General features: G+C 49.2%; 1 protein-coding gene across 1 annotated transcript in view; it reads right to left on the bottom strand.

The window, feature by feature from the left end:
- Nucleotides 1–8,185: 8,185 nt before the first annotated feature.
- LOC114588695 (interleukin-6 receptor subunit beta-like) overlaps nucleotides 8,186–19,731 on the bottom strand; it is a 37,189-nt gene continuing 25,643 nt past the window's right edge. The window contains exons 8-16 of the mRNA XM_077922041.1: nucleotides 17,006–17,189; nucleotides 16,031–16,113; nucleotides 14,544–14,763; nucleotides 13,380–13,565; nucleotides 13,137–13,238; nucleotides 12,247–12,393; nucleotides 9,972–10,115; nucleotides 8,742–8,838; nucleotides 8,186–8,222 (exon numbers count right to left, since the gene is read on the bottom strand). Of these exons, the coding sequence (XP_077778167.1) occupies nucleotides 8,186–8,222; nucleotides 8,742–8,838; nucleotides 9,972–10,115; nucleotides 12,247–12,393; nucleotides 13,137–13,238; nucleotides 13,380–13,565; nucleotides 14,544–14,763; nucleotides 16,031–16,113; nucleotides 17,006–17,189 (1,200 nt within the window). The remainder of the gene's footprint in view (nucleotides 8,223–8,741; nucleotides 8,839–9,971; nucleotides 10,116–12,246; nucleotides 12,394–13,136; nucleotides 13,239–13,379; nucleotides 13,566–14,543; nucleotides 14,764–16,030; nucleotides 16,114–17,005; nucleotides 17,190–19,731) is intronic.

The raw sequence follows: 19,731 nt of genomic DNA on the forward strand, positions 1-19,731 counted from the left end.
CTATCTATCATCTATCTATCTATCTATCTATATCATCTATCTATCTATCTATCTATCTATCTATCTATCTATCTATCATCTATCCAGCTATCTATCTATCTATCTATCTATCTATCTATCTATCATCTATCTATCTATCTATCTTTCTTTCTATCATCTATCTCTATCATCTATCTATCTATCTATCTATCTATCATATCTATCTATCATCTATCTATCTATCATCTATCTATCTATCTATCTATCTCTATCATCTATCTATCTATCTATCTATCAATCATCTATCTATCATCTATCATCTATCTATCTATCTATCTATCTATCATCTATCTATCTATCTATCTATATCATCTATCTATCTATCTATCTATCTATCTATCTATCTATCTATCTATCATCTATCCAGCTATCTATCTATCTATCTATCTATCTATCTATCTATCTATCATCTATCTATCATCTATTTATCTATTGATATAAGTTGGAAAGTTTATATTTCTTAGCATGCTGTTTTATTTATTTTTTATTTATAAAAGGGACACGTTTTAAATTGTGTGTGTGTGTGTGTGTGTGTGTGTAGAGAGAGAGAAAGAGAGACACACACACGAACCACATTTTTGTTAAAAAAACCAAAATTCAGACCATCTATATGGAACAGCTTTCTGCAACTGGAAGAACAAGGGCGATGGAACAGGGCAAGGGCGCCCCCTAGAGTAAAGAAAGTACAATTGCAACAGCAAAGGGGAAAGCGCAGTGTGTAAAGGTTGCAACGTTTGCAGACTTCTTAGTTTCTCATAATAACACAGGAAGCGGTGGATCGTGTCCTATGAAGCTGAGTGTTGGGCAGAGCTTGAGACCGGATTAACCAGTCCAGTCTAAAAACCCTCGGCTTCCAAAGCCAATCTAGCTACCGTGGATGAGATTATAGTGGTACCTTGGTTCTCAAATGCCTTGGTGGTTGTTGTTGTTTAGTCGTTTAGTCGTGTCCGACTCTTCATGACCCCTGGACCAGAGCACGCCAGGCCCTCCTGTCTTCCACTGCCTCCCGCAGTTTGGTCAAACTCATGCTGGTCTCTTCGAGAACACTGTCCCACCATCTCGTCCTCTGTCGTCCCCTTCTCCTTGTGACCTCCATCTTTCCCAACATCAGGGTCTTTTCCAGGGAGTCTTCTCTTCTCATGAGGTGGCCAAAGTCTTGGAGCCTCAGCTTCAGGATCTGTCCTTCCAGTGAGCACTCAGGGCTGATTTCCTTCAGAATGGAGAGGTTTGATCTTCTTGCAGTCCATGGGACTCTCATGAGTCTCCTCCAGCACCATAGTTCAAAAGCATCCATTCTTCGGCGATCAGCCTTCTTTATGGTCCAGCTCTCACTTCCATACATCACTACTGGGAAATGCCTTGGTTCCCCAACACCGAAAACCTGGAAGTAAGTGTTCCAGTTTTTGAACATTTTCCGGAAGTCGAACGTCCGATGCGGCTGTCTGCTATTGTTTCTGGGGCGCCTGCACCAATCAGAAACCGCGCCTTGGTTTCCGAACATTTCAGAAGTCAAACAGACTTTCGGAACAGATTAAGTTTGGCGCTTTTGTTTTTGCTATTTATTTTGCGTTTTTGTTTTTGAGGTTTTTCCAGTTCATTTGTTTTTGTGACAGTGTGGAACCCAGTTCAGCTACTGATTGATTGATTGATTGATTGATTGTGTGACTGCGGAAATGGATAAAAGCCCCCCATCCAAACAAAGACTATAATCAGTGCACGTAAGAAAGAAAAAAGTAATTTTTATCATCTACAATACTGTCTTATTTATTTTATAGTACAGTACATTGATTAGTGCTTTCATTTTATGGATCGATGGTCTTGTTAGATAGTAAAATTCATGTTCAGTTGCTGTTTTAGGGGTTGTTTTTAAAAGTCTGGAACGGATTAATCCATTTCGCATTACTTTCTATGGGAAAGCACGCCTTGGTTTTGGAACGCTTTGGTTTTGGAACAGACTCCCGGAACGGATTAAGTTTGAGAACCAAGGTACCACTGTACTCAAAAGCAAGCCCTACTGGCTTTGATGGGGGTGTTCTCAAACAACGCACGCGGAGTGTTTTCATCTTTTAGCTTTATTTTCAAAGCACAGCAGACAAGCAAGCGAACCGATCTCCTTCGGGATTCCAGAGTGCAAAACCTCGCACGGACAAATTCTGCAGCTTGCCCCGGTGAGGGCAGGATCCTGCACTGATCCATTCCTTGTGCCTGATCTTGCAGCCAAACTCTCCTTGAGTTCTCATCTCCCACTCCACAACAAACTTTGTGCCCCTTCCTCTTTTTTGCCCTATAGGACGCACCAGACGATAGGACGCACCTAGTTTGGTGGGGAGGAAACAAGAAAAAATAAATTCTGAATCCCAGAAGCCAGGACAGCAAGAGGGATCTGGCTTCTGGGATAGCCGCTGGGATAGTTGGTCTAGCTTTGCGCGAAGCCTCCGGAGGGCAGCGGGATGAAGGCGCAGCGCTCCATCTCCCTGTTCTGGCTTCTGGCATAGCCGCGCAGCCTGCGTTCGCTCCACAAGACGCACACACATTTCCCCTTACTTTTTAGAAGGGAAAAAGTGTGTCTTATAGAGCAAAACATACGGTAAGTCTCCCCGCCACCCCAAGGCTCTGATCCATAGCATCTCCCACGACTCTCCTTGGCAGAACAATGGATTTGAATACCCCTTTTTTTCTTGCTTCTCTCCAACTCAGAATCCTACTCTCTTCAGCCTTATTGTCTCCAAAATAATGAAGCAGCGAGACCTTTCAGGATCTGCCCCCCTACACACAACCCAGCCCCTACGGTTCCATTGGCCTTGCCCTTTTCAAATCGAGGGCAGGAGCAGTTGCCCATCTCTCAGGAACAGTTAAGTATTTTATTTTCTTCCCCTTCGGCAGCGTGACTCATCCTTTTGTCTACAGATGTTCTCCTTAAGCTCTCCTTCTGCCTTCTCGCCTCTCGTAAGAAACCTCACTTCTGAGCAAAACTTTCCTTCCCAAAACTTTCCTCCCCGTTCTTCTTTCTCTCCCTCTCTAGACAACAGGAAGAACTTTCTGACCGTACGAAGTGTGTCGCCGGGCAAACGGACTCCCCTTCGTTGGAGATTTTTCAGAAGAAGTCGGATGGTCTGGGATTGTTTAGCTGGGATTCCTGCATTGCAAGGAGTTGTAAAGGTAAGGTAAAGGGACCCCTGACCGTTAGGTCCAGTCGTGGCCGACTCTGGGGTTGCGGTGCTCATCTCACTTTATTGGCTGAGGGAGCCGGCGTACAGCTTCTGGGTCATGTGGCCAGCAGGACTAAGCCGCTTCTGGCGAACCAGAGCAGCGTACGGAAATGGCGTTTACCTTCCCGCCGGAGCGGTACCTATTTATCTACTTGCACTTTGACGTGCTTTCAAACTGCTAGGTTGGCAGGAGCAGGGACTGAGCAACGGGAGCTCACCCCGTCATGGGGATTTGAACCGCCGACCTTCTGATCGGCAAGTCCTAGGCTCTGTGGTTTAACCCACAGCGCCACCCGCGTCCCTGCAAGGAGTTGTACTAGTTGCGTTGTTATTATTGTCATTTGAATGTATTATTGGGGTGAACGATTTGGAATTCCGCAAGAAGGAGCAAAGATTTAATCCATAAGGTCCTAAGCTGCACTATACATTTCAAGCCGTCTTTAAACAGTGAAAGAATAATGGGGAATGTAGTTTGTTCCAGGTGCTGAGAAATGTAGTTTGTTCCGGGTGCTATTGAGAAATGTAGTTTGTTCCAGGTGCTATTCCCCTCCTTGAACTACAATTCCCAGCGTTCTCTGGGAAGAGTGACTGATGGATAAACCACTCTGGGAAATATAGCTCTGTGAGGGGACAACTCTGGGCACCCTTAACAAACTACAGCTCCCATAATTCTTTTGGGGAGGTTGTGGCTCTTTTGTGCAACATCGCACTCCTTTAAATGTATAACGCAGAAGAGCAGGAGGGGTACTATAGGTAATGCAGAGATCTCTACGGCATTGATGGAGAGCCCAGCCACTCGCACCAGGTCACTGGTTCCACGGTCAAATCTTACTATTTCAAGACGTTTCTTCCATAATGTTGTTGTTGTTTAGTCGTTTAGTTGTGTCCGACTCTTCGTGACCCACTGGACCAGAGCACGCGAGGCACTCCTGTCTTCCACTGCCTCCCGCAGTTTGGTCAGACTCATGTTTGTAGCTTCGAGAACACTGTCCAACCATCTTGTCCTCGGTCGCCCCCTTCTCCTTGTGCCCTCCATCTTTCCCAACATCAGGGTCTTTTCCAAGGAGTCTTCTCTTCTCATGAGGTGGCCAAAGTCTTGGAGCCTCAGCTTCAGGATCTGTCCTTCCAGTGAGCACTCAGGGCTGATTTCCTTCAGAATGGAGAGGTTGGATCTTCTTGCAGTCCATGGGACTCTCAAGAGTCTCCTCCAGCACCACAATTCAAAAGCATCCATTCTTCAGCCATCAGCCTTCTTTATGGTCCAGCTCTCACTTCCATACATCACTACTGGGAAAACCATGGCTTTAACTGTACGGACCTTTGTTGGCAAGGTGATGTCTCTGCTTTTTAAGATGCTGTCTAGGTTTGTCATTGCTTTTCTCCCAAGAAGCAGGCGTCTTCTAATTTCGTGGCTGCTGTCACCATCTGCAGTGATCATGGAGCCCAAGAAAGTAAAATCTCTCACTGCCTCCATTTCTTCCCCTTCTATTTGCCAGGAGGTGATGGGACCAGTGGCCATGATCTTCGTTTTTTTGATGTTGAGCTTCAGACCATATTTTGCGATCTCCTCTTTCACCCATAGTAAAAAGTTCTTTAATTTCTCCTCATTTCTGCCATCAAGGTTGTGTCATCTGCAGGTTGTTGATATTTCTTCCGGCAATCTTAATTCCGGCTAGGGATTCATCCAGCCCAGCCTTTCGCATGATGAATTCTGCATATAGGTAAGTTAAATAAGCAGGGAGACAATATACAGCCTTGTCGTACTCCTTTCCCAGCAGGTTAGTTTTACGATAAGAAAGCTGAGCAGCAAGAAAGCTCGTATCGGAGGTCTTGCAAGATCCTTGCGAGATACGCTAGGGTGTCCTCCTCGGAGTCCCTTGCGGGCTTTCAGTCGGGTGGAGAATTCCCTCCACCAGACTCACCAGGAGTGGAAACTCACCCATGGACCCAGCATCTAACAGGGCCTCATAGGTGAAATTCTGCAACCAGACCCCTTGGCCAGACGTGAGTCCGAGAGCAGAGTTTTCAGTCTCCTGGCTCTTGGAGGGAGACCGCGAATGGTGAGGACTTCTCTGAGTATCACTTGGACCATGGTTCTTCTGGACCACGATGACTCTGGAGTAGTCCACTCGGCTCCAGGTGGACATGTTCTTCTGGGGCTGCCCCCCGCTTGTCCAGGAGGGGCTCTCGTTTCTGGTACTGAGGGCTGACTTCTGCAAAGGCCCGGGAACATCCACCAGCCACTGGTTCCCCAAAAACGCCTTCCTCCCCATCTCCTCCGACTGGGAAGGAAGGACCCTCAGGAGGTCGGTGATGGTCAAGGTGAGATAATCTCGACTCCATTTCTCGGGGCGACAAGGAGAGAAATCCTAAATAATAATAAGAATAATAATTTATTATTTGTACCCCACCCATCTGGCTGGGTTCCCCCAGCCACTCTGGGCGGCTTCCACAGAGACCAAAAATGACACTAAAATGTCACACATTAAAAACAGGGCTGCCTTAAGATGTCTTCTGAATGTCAGGTAGTTGTTTATCGCTTTGACATCTAATGGGAGGGCGTTCCACAGGGCGGGTGCCAACACCGAGAAGGCCCTCTGCCTGGTTCCCTGTGGCTTTGCTTCTCGCAATGAGGGAACCGCCAGAAGGCCCTCGGCGCTGGACCTCAGCGTCCGGGCAGAACTATGGGGGTGGAGACGCTCCTTCAGGACAAGAAGGGGCTTTAAGGGGCGTCCTTTAAAAATTCTGACTCTCTGGTTGGACTGGCGTCGTGTCCGTATCGCAGATCGCTTGGTTTCAGAGATTGTTACAGCCTCTGCTCAGTGATTGGTTGAACTGCCCTTATGTCACAGAAGTGCCGTGCTGGCCAATGATCCCATTGGCTGAATCCTTAATGCCATTGGTTCCATGTTCTAATTGGGCTGCAATGCTTTTCTAACGCCCCTGCTCAGCGATTGGCTGAACTGCTCTTAGGTCACAGACAGGCTGTGTATGAAGGCGCCTTTAACTGTCTGGGGGGGGGGCGGGCGGGGAAAATCCCTTTTGTGCCAATCCAAGCCACCCACCCAAACAACACTATCCTGGTATGCCCACAAATAGCAACACTTTGGAGGTCCCGAGCTGCAAGGAGGTTAGATTGGTCTCAGCTAGGGCCAGGGCCTTTTCAGTACTGGCCCCGACTTGGTGGAACGCTCTGTCACAAGAGACCAGGAGCTGTTCCACTTGGCCTTTCTGTTTTTCTCCCCTTATGGTTTTGATTTATGGGCTACTACTAAAATGTGGCTGCATTTTAAATTGTATTTTAACCTGTATTTTAACCCATATTTTAATTAACTGTTTTTTTCTTTCTTCTATTACGTTTTATTGTCATTTTAGTGGTGTTAGCCGCCCTGAGCCCGGTGGTTCTGGCCAGGGAGGGCGGGGTATAAATAAAAAATTATTATTATTATTATTATTATTATTATTATTATTATTATTATTATTACTCACCAGACACATTTTTTGCGGTGCCCACGTGGCAAGGTTGCTTTTTGCCGGGTCGGGAATCGGTGGCCACAGGTACTTCCGAAGCCTGAAAAATCCAGAGACTTTAGTTAAAAGAGTGAAGGTGGGAGACAGAAAAGGAAAAAAAGGACTTCTTCAACTGAAACGAGTTCGGGAAATTAAAAAGGAAAGCAAAATCTAGTTTCTGAAGCACCAGTCCTCCCTTTCCTTGTTTAGCCCAAGCAACAAAATTGCAGCCTAGCAGGCAGAAGATTTTGGTCCAGTTTCAAAGTGTCTCCTTCGCCAAATGAGTCTTGTATAATAATAGTGGTGGAGTCTCCGTCTTTGGAGGTCTTTAAGCAGAGGCTTGACAACCATATGTCAGGAGTGCTCTGATGGTGTTTCCTGCTTGGCAGGGGGTTGGACTCGATGGCCCTTGGGGTCTATTCCAACTCTAGGATTCTATTCTATTCTATTCTATTCTATTCTATTCTATTCTATTCTAGTAATAATAATAATTTATTTATACCCCGCCCATCTGGCTGGGCTTCCCCAGCCACTCTGGGCAGCTTCCAACAAAATATTAAAATACATTAATGCATCAAACATTAAAAGCTTCCCTAAACAAGCAAGCTGAGGGGTGTGTGTGTGGACAGGGCTGCCTTGGTGGTGGCCCCAGGCTTCCGAAATGTGATTCTGAGGAAGCCCCCCTGAGCCCTGGCACGGGGCATGCCAGCCTCTGCCAACCTGGTTCTCTCCAGATACTATTGGACGACAACACCCAGCAGCCCAAGTTGGCGCGCTGGCTGGTGCTGATGGGAATTGTAGTTTGAAACAGCCCTGGTGGCTAGAGGGTGGCGGGAGTTGTAGTTTGAGATGGCTACAACGACTGGAGCCGATGGAAGCCGTAGTCCAGAAGGGAGAGACTTTCCCACAGGCTCAGGGTCATAGCTGTCAACTTACAGATTTGAAAATAAGGGACCAGCAGTCTTGAAAATAAGGGAACAGCAGCCAAAATAAGGGATTTTAGTCAACCAGTTAAAAGGGACCTGATAATTTTGGAGAGCAGCGCCAGTTTTTAGCCCTTCATTTCCAGAGGTTGCTGCTCAAGACACCAGCTGATGAAACGCTGCAATTAAATAACTACAAGCAGCAAGCACTTTTCGCGCAAAACGAAGTCAGAGCTACGAAGATGCTGCTGCAGTTCTGTATCTTTTCTCTCGTGCTCCATCTGCAGCTCTCAGTTCCATCAGGCGGGGTGGGAGGAAGAGGGGGGGAAATAGCACCCGAAGTAAACCGGCACATCAGACCATCTATGCTAGTCTACCACTACAAATCTATGGGAGAAGCGCTTGCGGTCCTTCCCTTGTAGCCCTTGGAACGCCTGCCTGCGCCTCTGCCTCCTCCTCTTCCTCCTCTCTCAGCAGTTCATAGGCCATGCCAGGCTGCCCATCTCATCCGGGTCCTTCGGCGGCACAGCCGCAGTACGACCTAGCGGGAGCGGCAGTGGCGGGCAGAGGGGAGGCCCCAGGCAGAGATGCTCAGTTCAGCGGCCGCGAGGAGGATGGCGGCGGAAGGGCCCGAGGCTCCCACCAGTCCCTGCGGGGAGGGGCTCCCGGGGGCCAAGGCTGGTGAGAGGAGGCCGGAGGGGGGCGGACTGGGCAGCCAAGCAACACAGTTGGAGCCTCCCTCCTCCCTGGCCGGCAGGGAGGGAGGGAGAGGAGCTGCTTCCTTTGAAACCCGGGAAATTTAAGGGACATCCATCAATAATGGACAGCAGCGGGACACGGCGCTGGGATAAGGGGCTTTCCCGCCAAATAAGGGACGCTTGACAGCTATGCTCAGGGTGTTTTCTTGAGTCATGCAGTCCCAAGCGGCAAAATGATTCCTTGCAGCCCTCTTCGGAGGATGTTATTTTTAAAAGAGAGAGAGGAGAAAAAGTTGGGAGCCCTAGCAAATGACGGGTTGGGCCTAGTGGGTTGGGGAAGGCGAAGCTTTATGGACACGCACAACCGATGTTTCCAGAGGCAGGCCAGGGATCCAGCAAGCAGGACGAAAAGGAACCCCACGCAAAGGACGGAGGAGAGAATTTCGGTTTCGCCGTAATCTGCCGAGAAAGCAGAGAGAGAAAGAGGGAGCTTCAGATCTCGGAGGCCGAGGCATTCAGCAAAGAGAAAGCGGCGCCACCCCTTCCTGCCATCCACAGGGATACTGCCACAGTATTATTTATTTCACAGAATCACGGGGGGTTGGGAACCGCTATGTAAAACCGTGCATAAAAGTTTTCTGCTCCACTGCGCCACCTGGTGTTGCATGTTTGTAATGCATTCAAAACACTGTGGTGTGTTTTAAATAATAAATAATAATAATAATAATAATAATAATAATAATAATAATAATAATAATAATAATAATTTATTATTTATACCCCGCCCATCTGGCTGGGTTTCCCCAGCCACTCTGGGCGGCTTCCAACAAAACACTAAAATACAATAACCTATCAAACATTAAAAGCTTCCCTAAACAGGGCTGCCTTCAGATGTCTTCTACAAGTTTGGTAGTTATTTCTCTCTTTGACATCTGGCGGGAGGGCGTTCCACAGGGCGGGGGCCACCACTGAGAAGGCCCTCTGCCTGGTTCCCTGGAACTTGGCTTCTTGCAGGGAGGGAACCACCAGAAGACCCTCGGCGCTGGACCTCTGTGTCCGGGCTGAACAATGGGGGTGGAGATGCTCCTTCAGGGATTCTGGACCGAGGCTGTTTAGGGCTTTCAAGGTCAGCACCAACACTTTGAATTGTGCTCGGAAACATCCTGGGAGCCAATGCAGGTCTTTCAAGACCGGTGTTATGTTGTCTCAGCAGCCGCTCCCAGTCACCAGTCTGGCTGCCGCATTTTGGATTAATTATAGTTTCTGGGCCACCTTCAAAGGTAGCCCCACGTATACCTTCGAGATGTGAAGGAAATAAGCAGCTATCATCTTTTTAAAAGACATCTGAAGGCAGCCCTGTTTAGGGAAGTTTTTAAATATTTAATGCTGTTTTTAACACTCGATTGGGAGCCGCCCAGAGTGGCTGAGAAACTCAGCCAGATGGGCGGGGTATAAATAATAAATTATTATTATTATTATTATTATTATTATTATTATTATTATTATTATTAAATGCGCAAGCATGGGGCTGAATGGGAAAGGTGGCAATGCTTCGGACGCAGAGGAAATGCAACCCCAGCATGTTCCCTCACCGGAGTCCTTGGTATGGATGGTCAGAACGGGTCCGTCTGTGCTCCCTCCATCGTTGGCGACGGCGATGAAGACCGTCACGGCGGAGCTAGGAGCCAGGCCTTCAATGAGGTAGCCGTGTACGGAGCTGTCCAGGATGACCGCCGCTGGAAAAGAAGACAGAGGGGCTGTTCCTGAGGCAAGAAGAAGGCTACAAAATGGCTACCAGCCATAGTCAGAGGAGGCTGCGATGCTTTTGAAGACTAGTTGCAAGAAACACCAAGAGGGGAGAGTGGCGTTGTGCTTGGATCCCGCTTCCCATTAGGACATTGGGTTGGCCACCGTGAGTACAGTGGTACCTTGGTTCTCAAACGCCTTGGGACTCAAATGCCTTGGTTCTCAAATGCCTTGGGACTCAAACGCCTTGGTTCTCAAACGCATTGGGACTCAAACGCCTTGGGACTCAAACGCCTTGGTTCTCAAACGCCTTGGGACTCAAACGTCTTGGTTCTCAAACGCTTGGGACTCAAACGCCTTGGTTCTCAAATGCCTTGGGACTCAAACGCCTTGGGACTCAAACGCCTTGGTTCTCAAACGCCTTGGTTCTCAAACACCTTGGGACTCAAACGCCTTGGTTCTCAAACACCTTGGGACTCAAACGCCTTGGTTCTCAAACGCCTTGGGACTCAAACGCCTTGGTTCTCAAACGCCTTGGTTCTCAAACACCTTGGGACTCAAACGCCTTGGTTCTCAAACGCCCTGGGACTCAAACGCCTTGGTTCCCAAATGCCGCAAACCCGGAAGTAAGTATTTTGGTTTATGAATGTTTTTCAGAATCCGAACGTCCGACGCGGCTGTTGGCTATTGTTTCCGGGGTGCCTGCACCAATCAGAAGCCGCGCCTTGGTTTTTGAACGTTTCGGAAGTCAAACCGGAACGGATTAAGTTTGGCGCTTTTGTTTTTGCTATTTATTTTGCGTTTTTGTGGCTTTGCTGGTTTTTGTGGCTGTGTGGAACCCAGTTCAGCGATTGATTGTGTGACTGCGGAAATGGATAAAAGCCTGTCATGCAAACAATGATTATCATCAGTGCAGGTAAGAAAATAATAATAATTTTAATATTTGTCATCTACAATACTGTCTTATTTATTTTATAGTGCAGTACATTGACTGTTGCTTTCGTTTTATGGATCAGTGGTCTCGTTAGATAGTAAAATTCATGTTAAATTGCTGTTTTAGGGGTTGTTTTTAAAAGTCTGGAACGGATTAATCCATTTTGTATTGTTTTCTATGGGAAAGCGCGCCTTGGTTTTGGAACGCTTTGGCTTTGTTCTGCTTGTGCGTAGGGGGGGCACTGTTAAAAATATAAAACAAAGTTTCTCAAGGAGCTGAGATTTCTGCAGGTGCAACTCAGGCCCTCATCTAGCACCTGATATCTTTGTGGAAGTTACCTGGACCCATTGAAACATGCCTTTCACCTCCTTAAGGCAGAGGTCAGCAAACTTTTTCAGCAGAGGGCCGGTCCACTGTCCCTCAGACCTTGTGGGGGGCCAGACTATACAGTGGTACCTCAGGTTAAGTACTTAATTCGTTCCGGAGGTCCGCTCTTAACCTGAAACTGTTCTTAACCTGAAGCACCACTTTAGCTAATGGGGCCTCCTGCTGCCACTGCACGATTTCTGTTCTCATCCTGAAGCAAAGTTCTTAACCTGAAGCACTATTTCTGGGTTAGCGGAGGCTGTAACCTGAAGCGTATGTAACCTGAGGTACCACTGTATTTTGGGGAAAAAATATGAACGAATTCCTATGCCCCACAAATAACCCAGAGGTGCATTTGAAAGAAAAGCACACATTCTGCTCATGTAAAAACACGCTGATTCCCAGACCATCTGTGGGCCGGATTTAGAAGGCGATTGGGCCGCATCCAGCCCCTGGGCCTTAGGTTGCCTACCCCTGCTCTAACCAACTGAGCTTTCCAGCTGATTTTGGCCCGCAGGTGTGTGTGTGTGTGTGTGTCCCAGGTGTGCCAACTTGGCCCTGCGATTCTGGGTGCCTAGGCCCATCATTGCCATGCCGCGTGCACCGAAATCTGTGGGTGCCTGGTCCGTTCACAGGGAATTTTGTGGGCGCCAGGGCGCTGGCACCTATGATGTGACGGATCAGCCCCCCGGGCCTTAGTTTGCCTACCCATGCCTTATGGTCTAGAAACTTAGTGTGTCTTTTAAAAAGCAACCACAGCCACATTTTTTGCAATGGGGTGTGTGTGTTCCCTGTCAGAACAGAAGGAAGCACACCCTTACTATGCTCGTCGTCCCCCTCTTTTTTGTAGAAGACGGTGTAGTTTCGTATCACCCCTCCGCATTCCTCCAAAGGGAGAATCTCCCACTGCAACTCGACCCGGGACTTCCAGACTCGGACGGGATATAGAGTCGGAGCACGGAGTGGAGCTGGAGAAAGAGGGAAGGAGGAAGGAAAGGGTGGAGAGGGAGAAAGATGAGTTTATAGACACACAAATCGAACTCTGCATTTACCGTATTTTTTGCTCCATAAAACACACCTACTTTTTAGAGGAGGAAAACAATAAAAAAAATATTCTGGATGAAACAGTGGATGTATGACTCTTGTGGTTCATGCTGTGGCCACAGATGTGATATGTGATTTGGCGGTGAGCATCTCTCCTCATGTATAGTTCAAGCTCCGGTTTCCCCAGTAGTGATGTATGGAAGTCAGAGCTGGACCATAAAGAAGGCTGATCGCCGAAGAATGGATGCTTTTGAATTCTGGTGCTGGAGGAGACTCTGGAGAGTCCCATGGACTGCAAGAAGATCAAACCTCTCCATTCTGAAGGAAATCAGCCCTGAGTGCTCACTGGAAGGACAGATCCTGAAGCTGAGGCTCCAAGACTTTGGCCACCTCATGAGAAGAGAAGACTCCCTGGAAAAGACCCTGATGTTGGGGAAGATGGAGGGCGCAAGGAGAAGGGGACGACAGAGGACGAGATGGTGGGACAGTGTTCTCGAAGCGACCAGCATGAGTTTGACCAAACCGCGGGAGGCAGTGGAAGACAGGAGTGCCTGGCGTGCTCTGGTCCAGGGGGTCACGAAGAGGCGGACACGACTAAACGACTAAACAACAACAACAAATAAGTTTCGATGGATGGAATAATGGAATACTTTCGGGTCCCACCTACCAATCTGTTTGGAGTAAGCACTGGTCGTACCCGAAGCCCAGATCTTGCCATCTATGAGGGCGAAAACCTTCAGTTCATAGAGCTTTCCTGGCCTGATTTCTTCTGGAGAGGAATAAAGAGATTCCATAAGAGAGAAATTAGCCCAAAACTGTTGGGTTTCCCTTCCCCCATCACCGGAATTCTGCTGACGCAACCAAGAATCGCATTAGCTTCTTTTGCCGCTGCGTCACACGGTTGGCTCACCTGTAATGAGCGCATGGCCCACGCTTGCGGGCTGATAACGCCAGGATGTGTCTCTGCCCTCTTTTGCGGGTAGTTCACCCCATTCGAAAATGTAGACTGTCATGGGGTTGCCTGGGAGGGGCCAGCGTAAGAGGAGGCTGTGGTCCCCGGCTGGAGACACCAGGATGGGCAGCGGGGACAGGAGAGCTAGGAGCAAAAGAAAGAACGTCACGGAATGCTCACCAACACTCCAAAACGCCAGTTTGGTCAGAAGATCTGAAGTTTGGGAGCAACAGCCGAGAAGGCCTTCTCCCTCATTCCCCACCCCCAAGTGTGCCATGGAACAGAGCTTCCCCCCAAAAAAGTCTCAGGGCCTGTGCAGGTTTGTACAAGAGGATAAGGTAAAGGACACCTGGATGGTTAAGTCCAGTCAGAGGCGACTATGGCGTTGCGGTGCTCATCTCGCTTTCGGGCCGAGGGAGCCAGTGTTTGTCCGCAGACAGCTTTCCGGGTCGTGTGGCCAGCAGGACTAAACTGCTTCTGGCGCAACGGGACATGTGATGGAAACCAGTGTGCACGGAAATGCTGTTTAGCTTCCCGCTGCAGTGGTACCTATTTATCTACTTGCACCAGCGTGCTTTCGAACTGCTAGGTTGGCAGGAGCTGGGAGAGAGCGACAGGAGGTCACTCCATTGCGGGGATTCGAACCGCCAACCTTCTGAACAGCAAGCCCAGGAGGATGGGTGGTTTAGACCACAGCGCCACCCGCTCCCCTATGGGAGGATGCGGTTCTTGTGATAGCCTGGGCCTAAGGAATGTGTCCTTGAAGTCTTGCTTGCTTGACCAAAGCTATTGCTGTGCAAATGTGAGTAGAATCCAGCCTATTGAACAAAGATAAAAATGGCATTTCCTGCCAACCTAGCAGTTCGAAAGCACGTCAAAGTGCAAGTAGATAAATAGGTACCGCTCTGGCGGGAAGGTAAATAGCATTTCCGTGCTCTGCTCTGGTTCGCCAGAAGCGGCTCAGTCCTGCTGGCCACATGACCCGGAAGCTGTACGCCGGCTCCTTCGGCCAGTAAAGCAAGATGAGCGCCGCAACCCCAGAGTCGGCCACGATTGGACCTAATGGTCAGGGGTCCCTTTACCTAAAAATGGCATTTGCTGTTCCCCACCCTCCTACTTCACCTTCTTGACCGCCGGATGGCGGGACCACGAGTTTGGTCGGAGGAGACATGCCCACCATGTTGGTGGCCACCACAAGGAACGTAAATTCCTCTCCTGCCGGGAGGAGAAGGCTGCACTGCAGGTCTGGGGTGAAGCATTGCAGCGTGGCGGCCTCCCCTCTCTTTTGTGAGTGAAGGCTGTATCCCAGAATCTCGCCGTTTGCCTCCTTTGGCATCAGGGGCTGAAAGGAGGAAACAAAATGAAAAGTTTGCAACTGTTATAAGAAAAAAGTGCTCCTTTCCCCCTTTTGTGGTATCCAAGAAAGACCTACATTGGCTCCCAGTACGTTTCCGAGCACAATTCAAAGTGTTAGTGCTGACTTTTAAAATAGGGGGTGTCTTATACATTGGGACACGGGTGGCGCTGTGGGTAAAAGCCTCAGCGCCTAGGGCTTGCCGATCGAAAGGTCGGCGGGTCGAATCCCCACGGCGGGGTGCGCTCCCGTTGCTCGGTCCCAGCGCCTGCCAACCTAGCAGTTCGAAAGCACGTCAAAGCGCAAGTAGATAAATAGGGACTGCTTACTAGCGGGAAGGTAAACGGCGTTTCCGTGTGCGGCTCTGGCTCACCAGAGCAGCTTCGTCACGCTGGCCACGTGACCCGGAAGTGTCTGCAGACAGCGCTGGCTCCTGGCCTCTAGAGTGAGATGAGCGCACAACCCTCGAGTCTGTCAAGACTGGCCCGTACGGGCAGGGGTACCTTTACCTTTATATACATTAGGGGCGTCTTATAGACGGAAAAATACAGTAATATTTCCGGGGGTTTGCCATGCAGAGATGTGCAGAAGCAGTCCCTCCGGCAGCAGAAACCTCGGGATCTGACCGGTGCTCTGGAACGGATCCTGTCCGCAACCGGGGGTACCACTGTACACCAAACATCATATGCATGTCCCTACATCATATACAGGGACACGGGTGGCGCTGTGGGTTAAACCACAGAGTCTAGGGCTTGCCGATCAGAAGGTCGGCGGTTCGAATCCCCGTAATGACAGGGTGAGCTCCCGTTGCTCGGCCCCTGCTCCTGCCAACCTAGCAGTTCGAAAGCACATCAAAGTGCAAGTAGATAAATAGGTACCGCTCCGGCGGGAAGGGAAACGGCGGTTCCGTGCGCTGCTCTGGTTCACCAGAAGCGGCTCAGTCCTGCTGGCCACATGACCCGGAAGCTGTACGCCGGCTCCCTCGGCCAATAAAGCGAGATGATTGCTGCAACCCCAGAGTCGGCCACGACTGGACCTAACAGTCAGGGGTCCCTTTACCTTTTCTTTACATCATATACACCAAATGCGGCCCCTCGGGACCTCGGGACGCTGTCTTTGTGCGGCGAATCTTTCACCCGTCCAGCAACAGGCTTGCGCTCAGACAATGGTGTTGGCACCATGCCGCCTGCGATTCTTGGCACATTGCAGAACCCTTTTACTCCACAGTGTTGGTGCATTGGGTATCTGTCCTTACCTTCCACATGAGGACGACCACTCTGTTTCCATAGCCATCGGAGTGTCCTAATTTCCTCCAAAGTGCTGGCCCTGTCGACGGAACTGCAGCGGAAGCAAAACGTCGAGGTTCAGTACAGGCCTAGGACGCTCGTACCTACGGGACCAGCTCTCCTGGTATGTCCCACGGAGGACCTTATGGTCTTCAAACAAAAACATCTTGAAGGTCCCAGGCCACAGGGAGGTTAGGCTGGCCTTGATCAGAGCCAGGGCCTTTTCGGCTGTGGCTCCGATCTGGTGGAACGCTCTGTCACAAGAGACCAGGGCCCTGCGGGACTTGACATCTTTCCGCAGGGCCTGCAAGACGGAGCCGTTCCACCAGGCCTTTGGCCAGGGCACAGCCTGACCCCCTCCTTTGGTAATCCTCACAGAACTCTAGCCCATGGTTGCCATTAATTTGATTTGAACTGATTTTATAATGAAATTTAGAATGCTGTATTATTTTACTGTTGTTAGCCGCTCTGAGCCCGGCTTCAGCTGGGGAGGGCGGGATATAAATAAAAAAATTTATTATTAGATCAGAGAAAGCAATTTATTCACCCAGCGCAAACTACAGAGGGCCTTCTCGGTGGTGGCGCCCACCCTGTGGAACACCCTCCCTTCAGATGTGAAGGAAATAAGCAGCTATCCTATCTTTAAAAGACATCTGAAGGCAGCCCTGTTTAGGGATGTTTTTAATATTTAACGCTGTACTGTTTTTAACACTTGATTGGGAGCCGCCCAGAGTGGCTGGGGAAACTCAGCCAGATCAGGGGGGGTATAAATAATAAATTATTATTATTATTATTATTATTATTATTATTATTATTATTTGCCTGCTTGCTCTCGAGCAACCCCTTGGAACCTTAACAGTAGAGCTGGGAGGGTACCCCAGGGCCATCCAGACCAACCCCCTGCGATGCGGCGTCGCCTCTGAGCATAGCAGAGGTCACCTTACCTTCAGGCAGGGTCCTCACAAATCTCTCACGGCTCCAGTCACTCCAGGTAGGGCGCCCGCCGCTGATGGCGAAGGAAACTTCGTGGAGGTATTTTGCCCTCACTCGGACGGAGTAGTTGGTGAAGGGGGCAACGTGGCAGATGTTGGCGAAGCCGGGGGCATTTTCAGACAATGTAAAATTGACCTTTGTGGGTGGAGAAATATTGGGGAGTGGGGAAGAGTTTCGATTTGATATCCCGCTTTATCACTACCCAAAGGAGTCTCATAGTGGCTAACCTTCTCCTTTCCCTTCCTCCCCTACAACAAACACTCTGTGAGGTGAGTGGGGCTGAGAGACTTCAGAGAAGTGTGACTGGCCCAAGGTCACCCAGCAGCTGCAGGTGGAGGAGCGGGGAAGCGAACCCGGTTCACCAGATTACGAGACTACTGCTCTTAACCACTACACCACACTGGCTCTCTGGGGAGCACACTTTAGCACTTCGTTTGTTTTTAAACTGAGCTGCCACTGCAAATTGAGGCAGATGAAATACTCTTATTCTGTTGGTAAGTAAAGGCAGATCTACCTATTTTGCCAAATCACAGCCATCCTTTGAAATTGGTACATATCTGGATTTTGCAATTTGTCCCTCCAGCAAAGTACAGTGGTACCTCAGGTTACATACGCTTCAGGTTACATACACTTCAGGTTACATACTCCGCTAACCCAGAAATAGTGCTTCAGGTTAAGAACTTTGCTTCAGGATGAGAACAGAAATCGTGCTCCGGCAGCACGGCAGCAGCGGGAGGCCCCATTAGCTAAAGTGGTGCTTCAGGTTAAGAACAGTTTCAGGTTAAGTACGGACCTCCGGAACAAATTAAGTACTTAACCCGAGGTACCACTGTAATGCATACAAAAAAAGCATTCGACAGGGTAAAGGGTCCCTATCAATGCATGCATTCGTGAAAATGGCATGCAAAATGCATTATATTATGTGAAATTGCATAGCCAAAATGTGAATATTAGGGCAAACGGCTTCCAAATATTTGTCAGGAAAAATTAGCACTACAATGCTGATGAAGTTTAATGAGGACTTAAAAAAAAGAAGAAGGAAGACTGGAACTTAAGACTCGGGACCAGTGTTATATGGTTTCGGTGGCTGCTTCCAGTCCCCAGTCTGGTTGCCACATTCTGGATTAGTTGCAGTTTCCGGGTCACCTTCAAAGGTAGCCCCATGGAGAGCGCACTGCAGTAGTCCAAGCGGGAGATAACTAGCGCACGCACCCTAACACTCATCTCCTTGCCCTTCTGCAGGCAGCCCAATTTAGGGAAGTTTTTAGTATTTCATGTTTTATTCTGTTTTTAATCTTGTTGGGAGCCGCCCAGTGTGGCTGGAAGCCCAGCTGGATGGGCAGGATATAAATAATAAATTATTATTATTACTATCTTCCTCTGATGTTAAAGCACATTCCCTGCCCTAAAGAAGCCTGGGAACAATAGTTTACCTCTCATAGAGCTACGATTCCCAGAATCCTCAATAAACTGCAGTTCTCAGGAGTCTTAGAGGTGCTTTGATGGTGCATGGGACGCAGTCATACTTACGATACGATAAAGGTAAAGGTAAAGGTACCCCTGCCCGTACGGGCCAGTCTTGCCAGACTCTGGGGTTGTGCGCCCATCTCACTCAAGAGGCCGGGGGCCAGCGCTGTCCGAAGACACTTCCGGGTCACGTGGCCAGCGTGACATCGCTGCTCTGGCGAGCCAGAGCCGCACATGGAAACGCCGTTTACCTTCCCGCTAGAAAGCGGTCCCTATTTATCTACTTGCACCCGGGGGTGCTTTCGAACTGCTAGGTTGGCAGGCGCTGGGACCGAACAACGGGAGCGCACCCCGCCGCGGGGATTCGAACCGCCGACCTTTCGATCAGCAAGCCCTAGGCGCTGAGGCTTTAACCCACAGTGCCACCCGCAATAATCTTTATTGTCATTGTCCCATACAGAACAACGAAATTGAAAATCTACGCCAGACATTCAGAAACCAGCAAGCCTGCTATCCCAGCTATCCCAGCCTGGTTAGCCCCCTAAAAACTCTGATACCCCATCATTAAATATACTCCCATAGAGACTACCTTAAAAAGGTAAAGGGACCCCTGACCATTAGGTCCAGTCGTGGGCGACTCTGGGGTTGCGGCGCTCATCTCGCTTTATTGGCCGAGGGAGCTGGCGTACAGCTTCTGGGTCATGTGGCCAGCAGGACTAAGCCGCTTCTGGCGAACCAGAGCAGCGCACGGAAACGCCGTTTACCTTCCCGCCGGAGCAGTACCTATTGATCTACTTGCACTTTGACGTGCTTTCGAACTGCTAGGTTGGCAGGAGCAGGGACCGAGCAATGGGAGCTCATCCCGTCGTGGGGATTCGAACCGCCGACCTTCTGATCGGCAAGTCCTAGGCTCTGTGGTTTAACCCACAGCGCCACCCGTGTCCCAGAGACTACCTTACCCTGCGTTTAAAACCAAAATCACATTTGAATTTAAACTGTTTCTCAGGCGGCTAGTCCTAGTCTTTATAACCCTGTACCTTCTTCCAGAAGGCAGAAGCTGAAAGAGATCATTTCCGGGGTGTGCACTATCCTGCGCTATCTCTGCAGCTTTCTTATGACATCTGGAAGCATAGATTTGATCCAAGGTGGGAAGAGTGCACCCAATTATTCTCTCCGCAGTCTTTACAACCCTGGACAGCATTGTTTTTCC

Source organism: Podarcis muralis, chromosome 18, assembly GCF_964188315.1.
Source record: "Podarcis muralis chromosome 18, rPodMur119.hap1.1, whole genome shotgun sequence".
NCBI lineage: Eukaryota > Metazoa > Chordata > Lepidosauria > Squamata > Lacertidae > Podarcis > Podarcis muralis.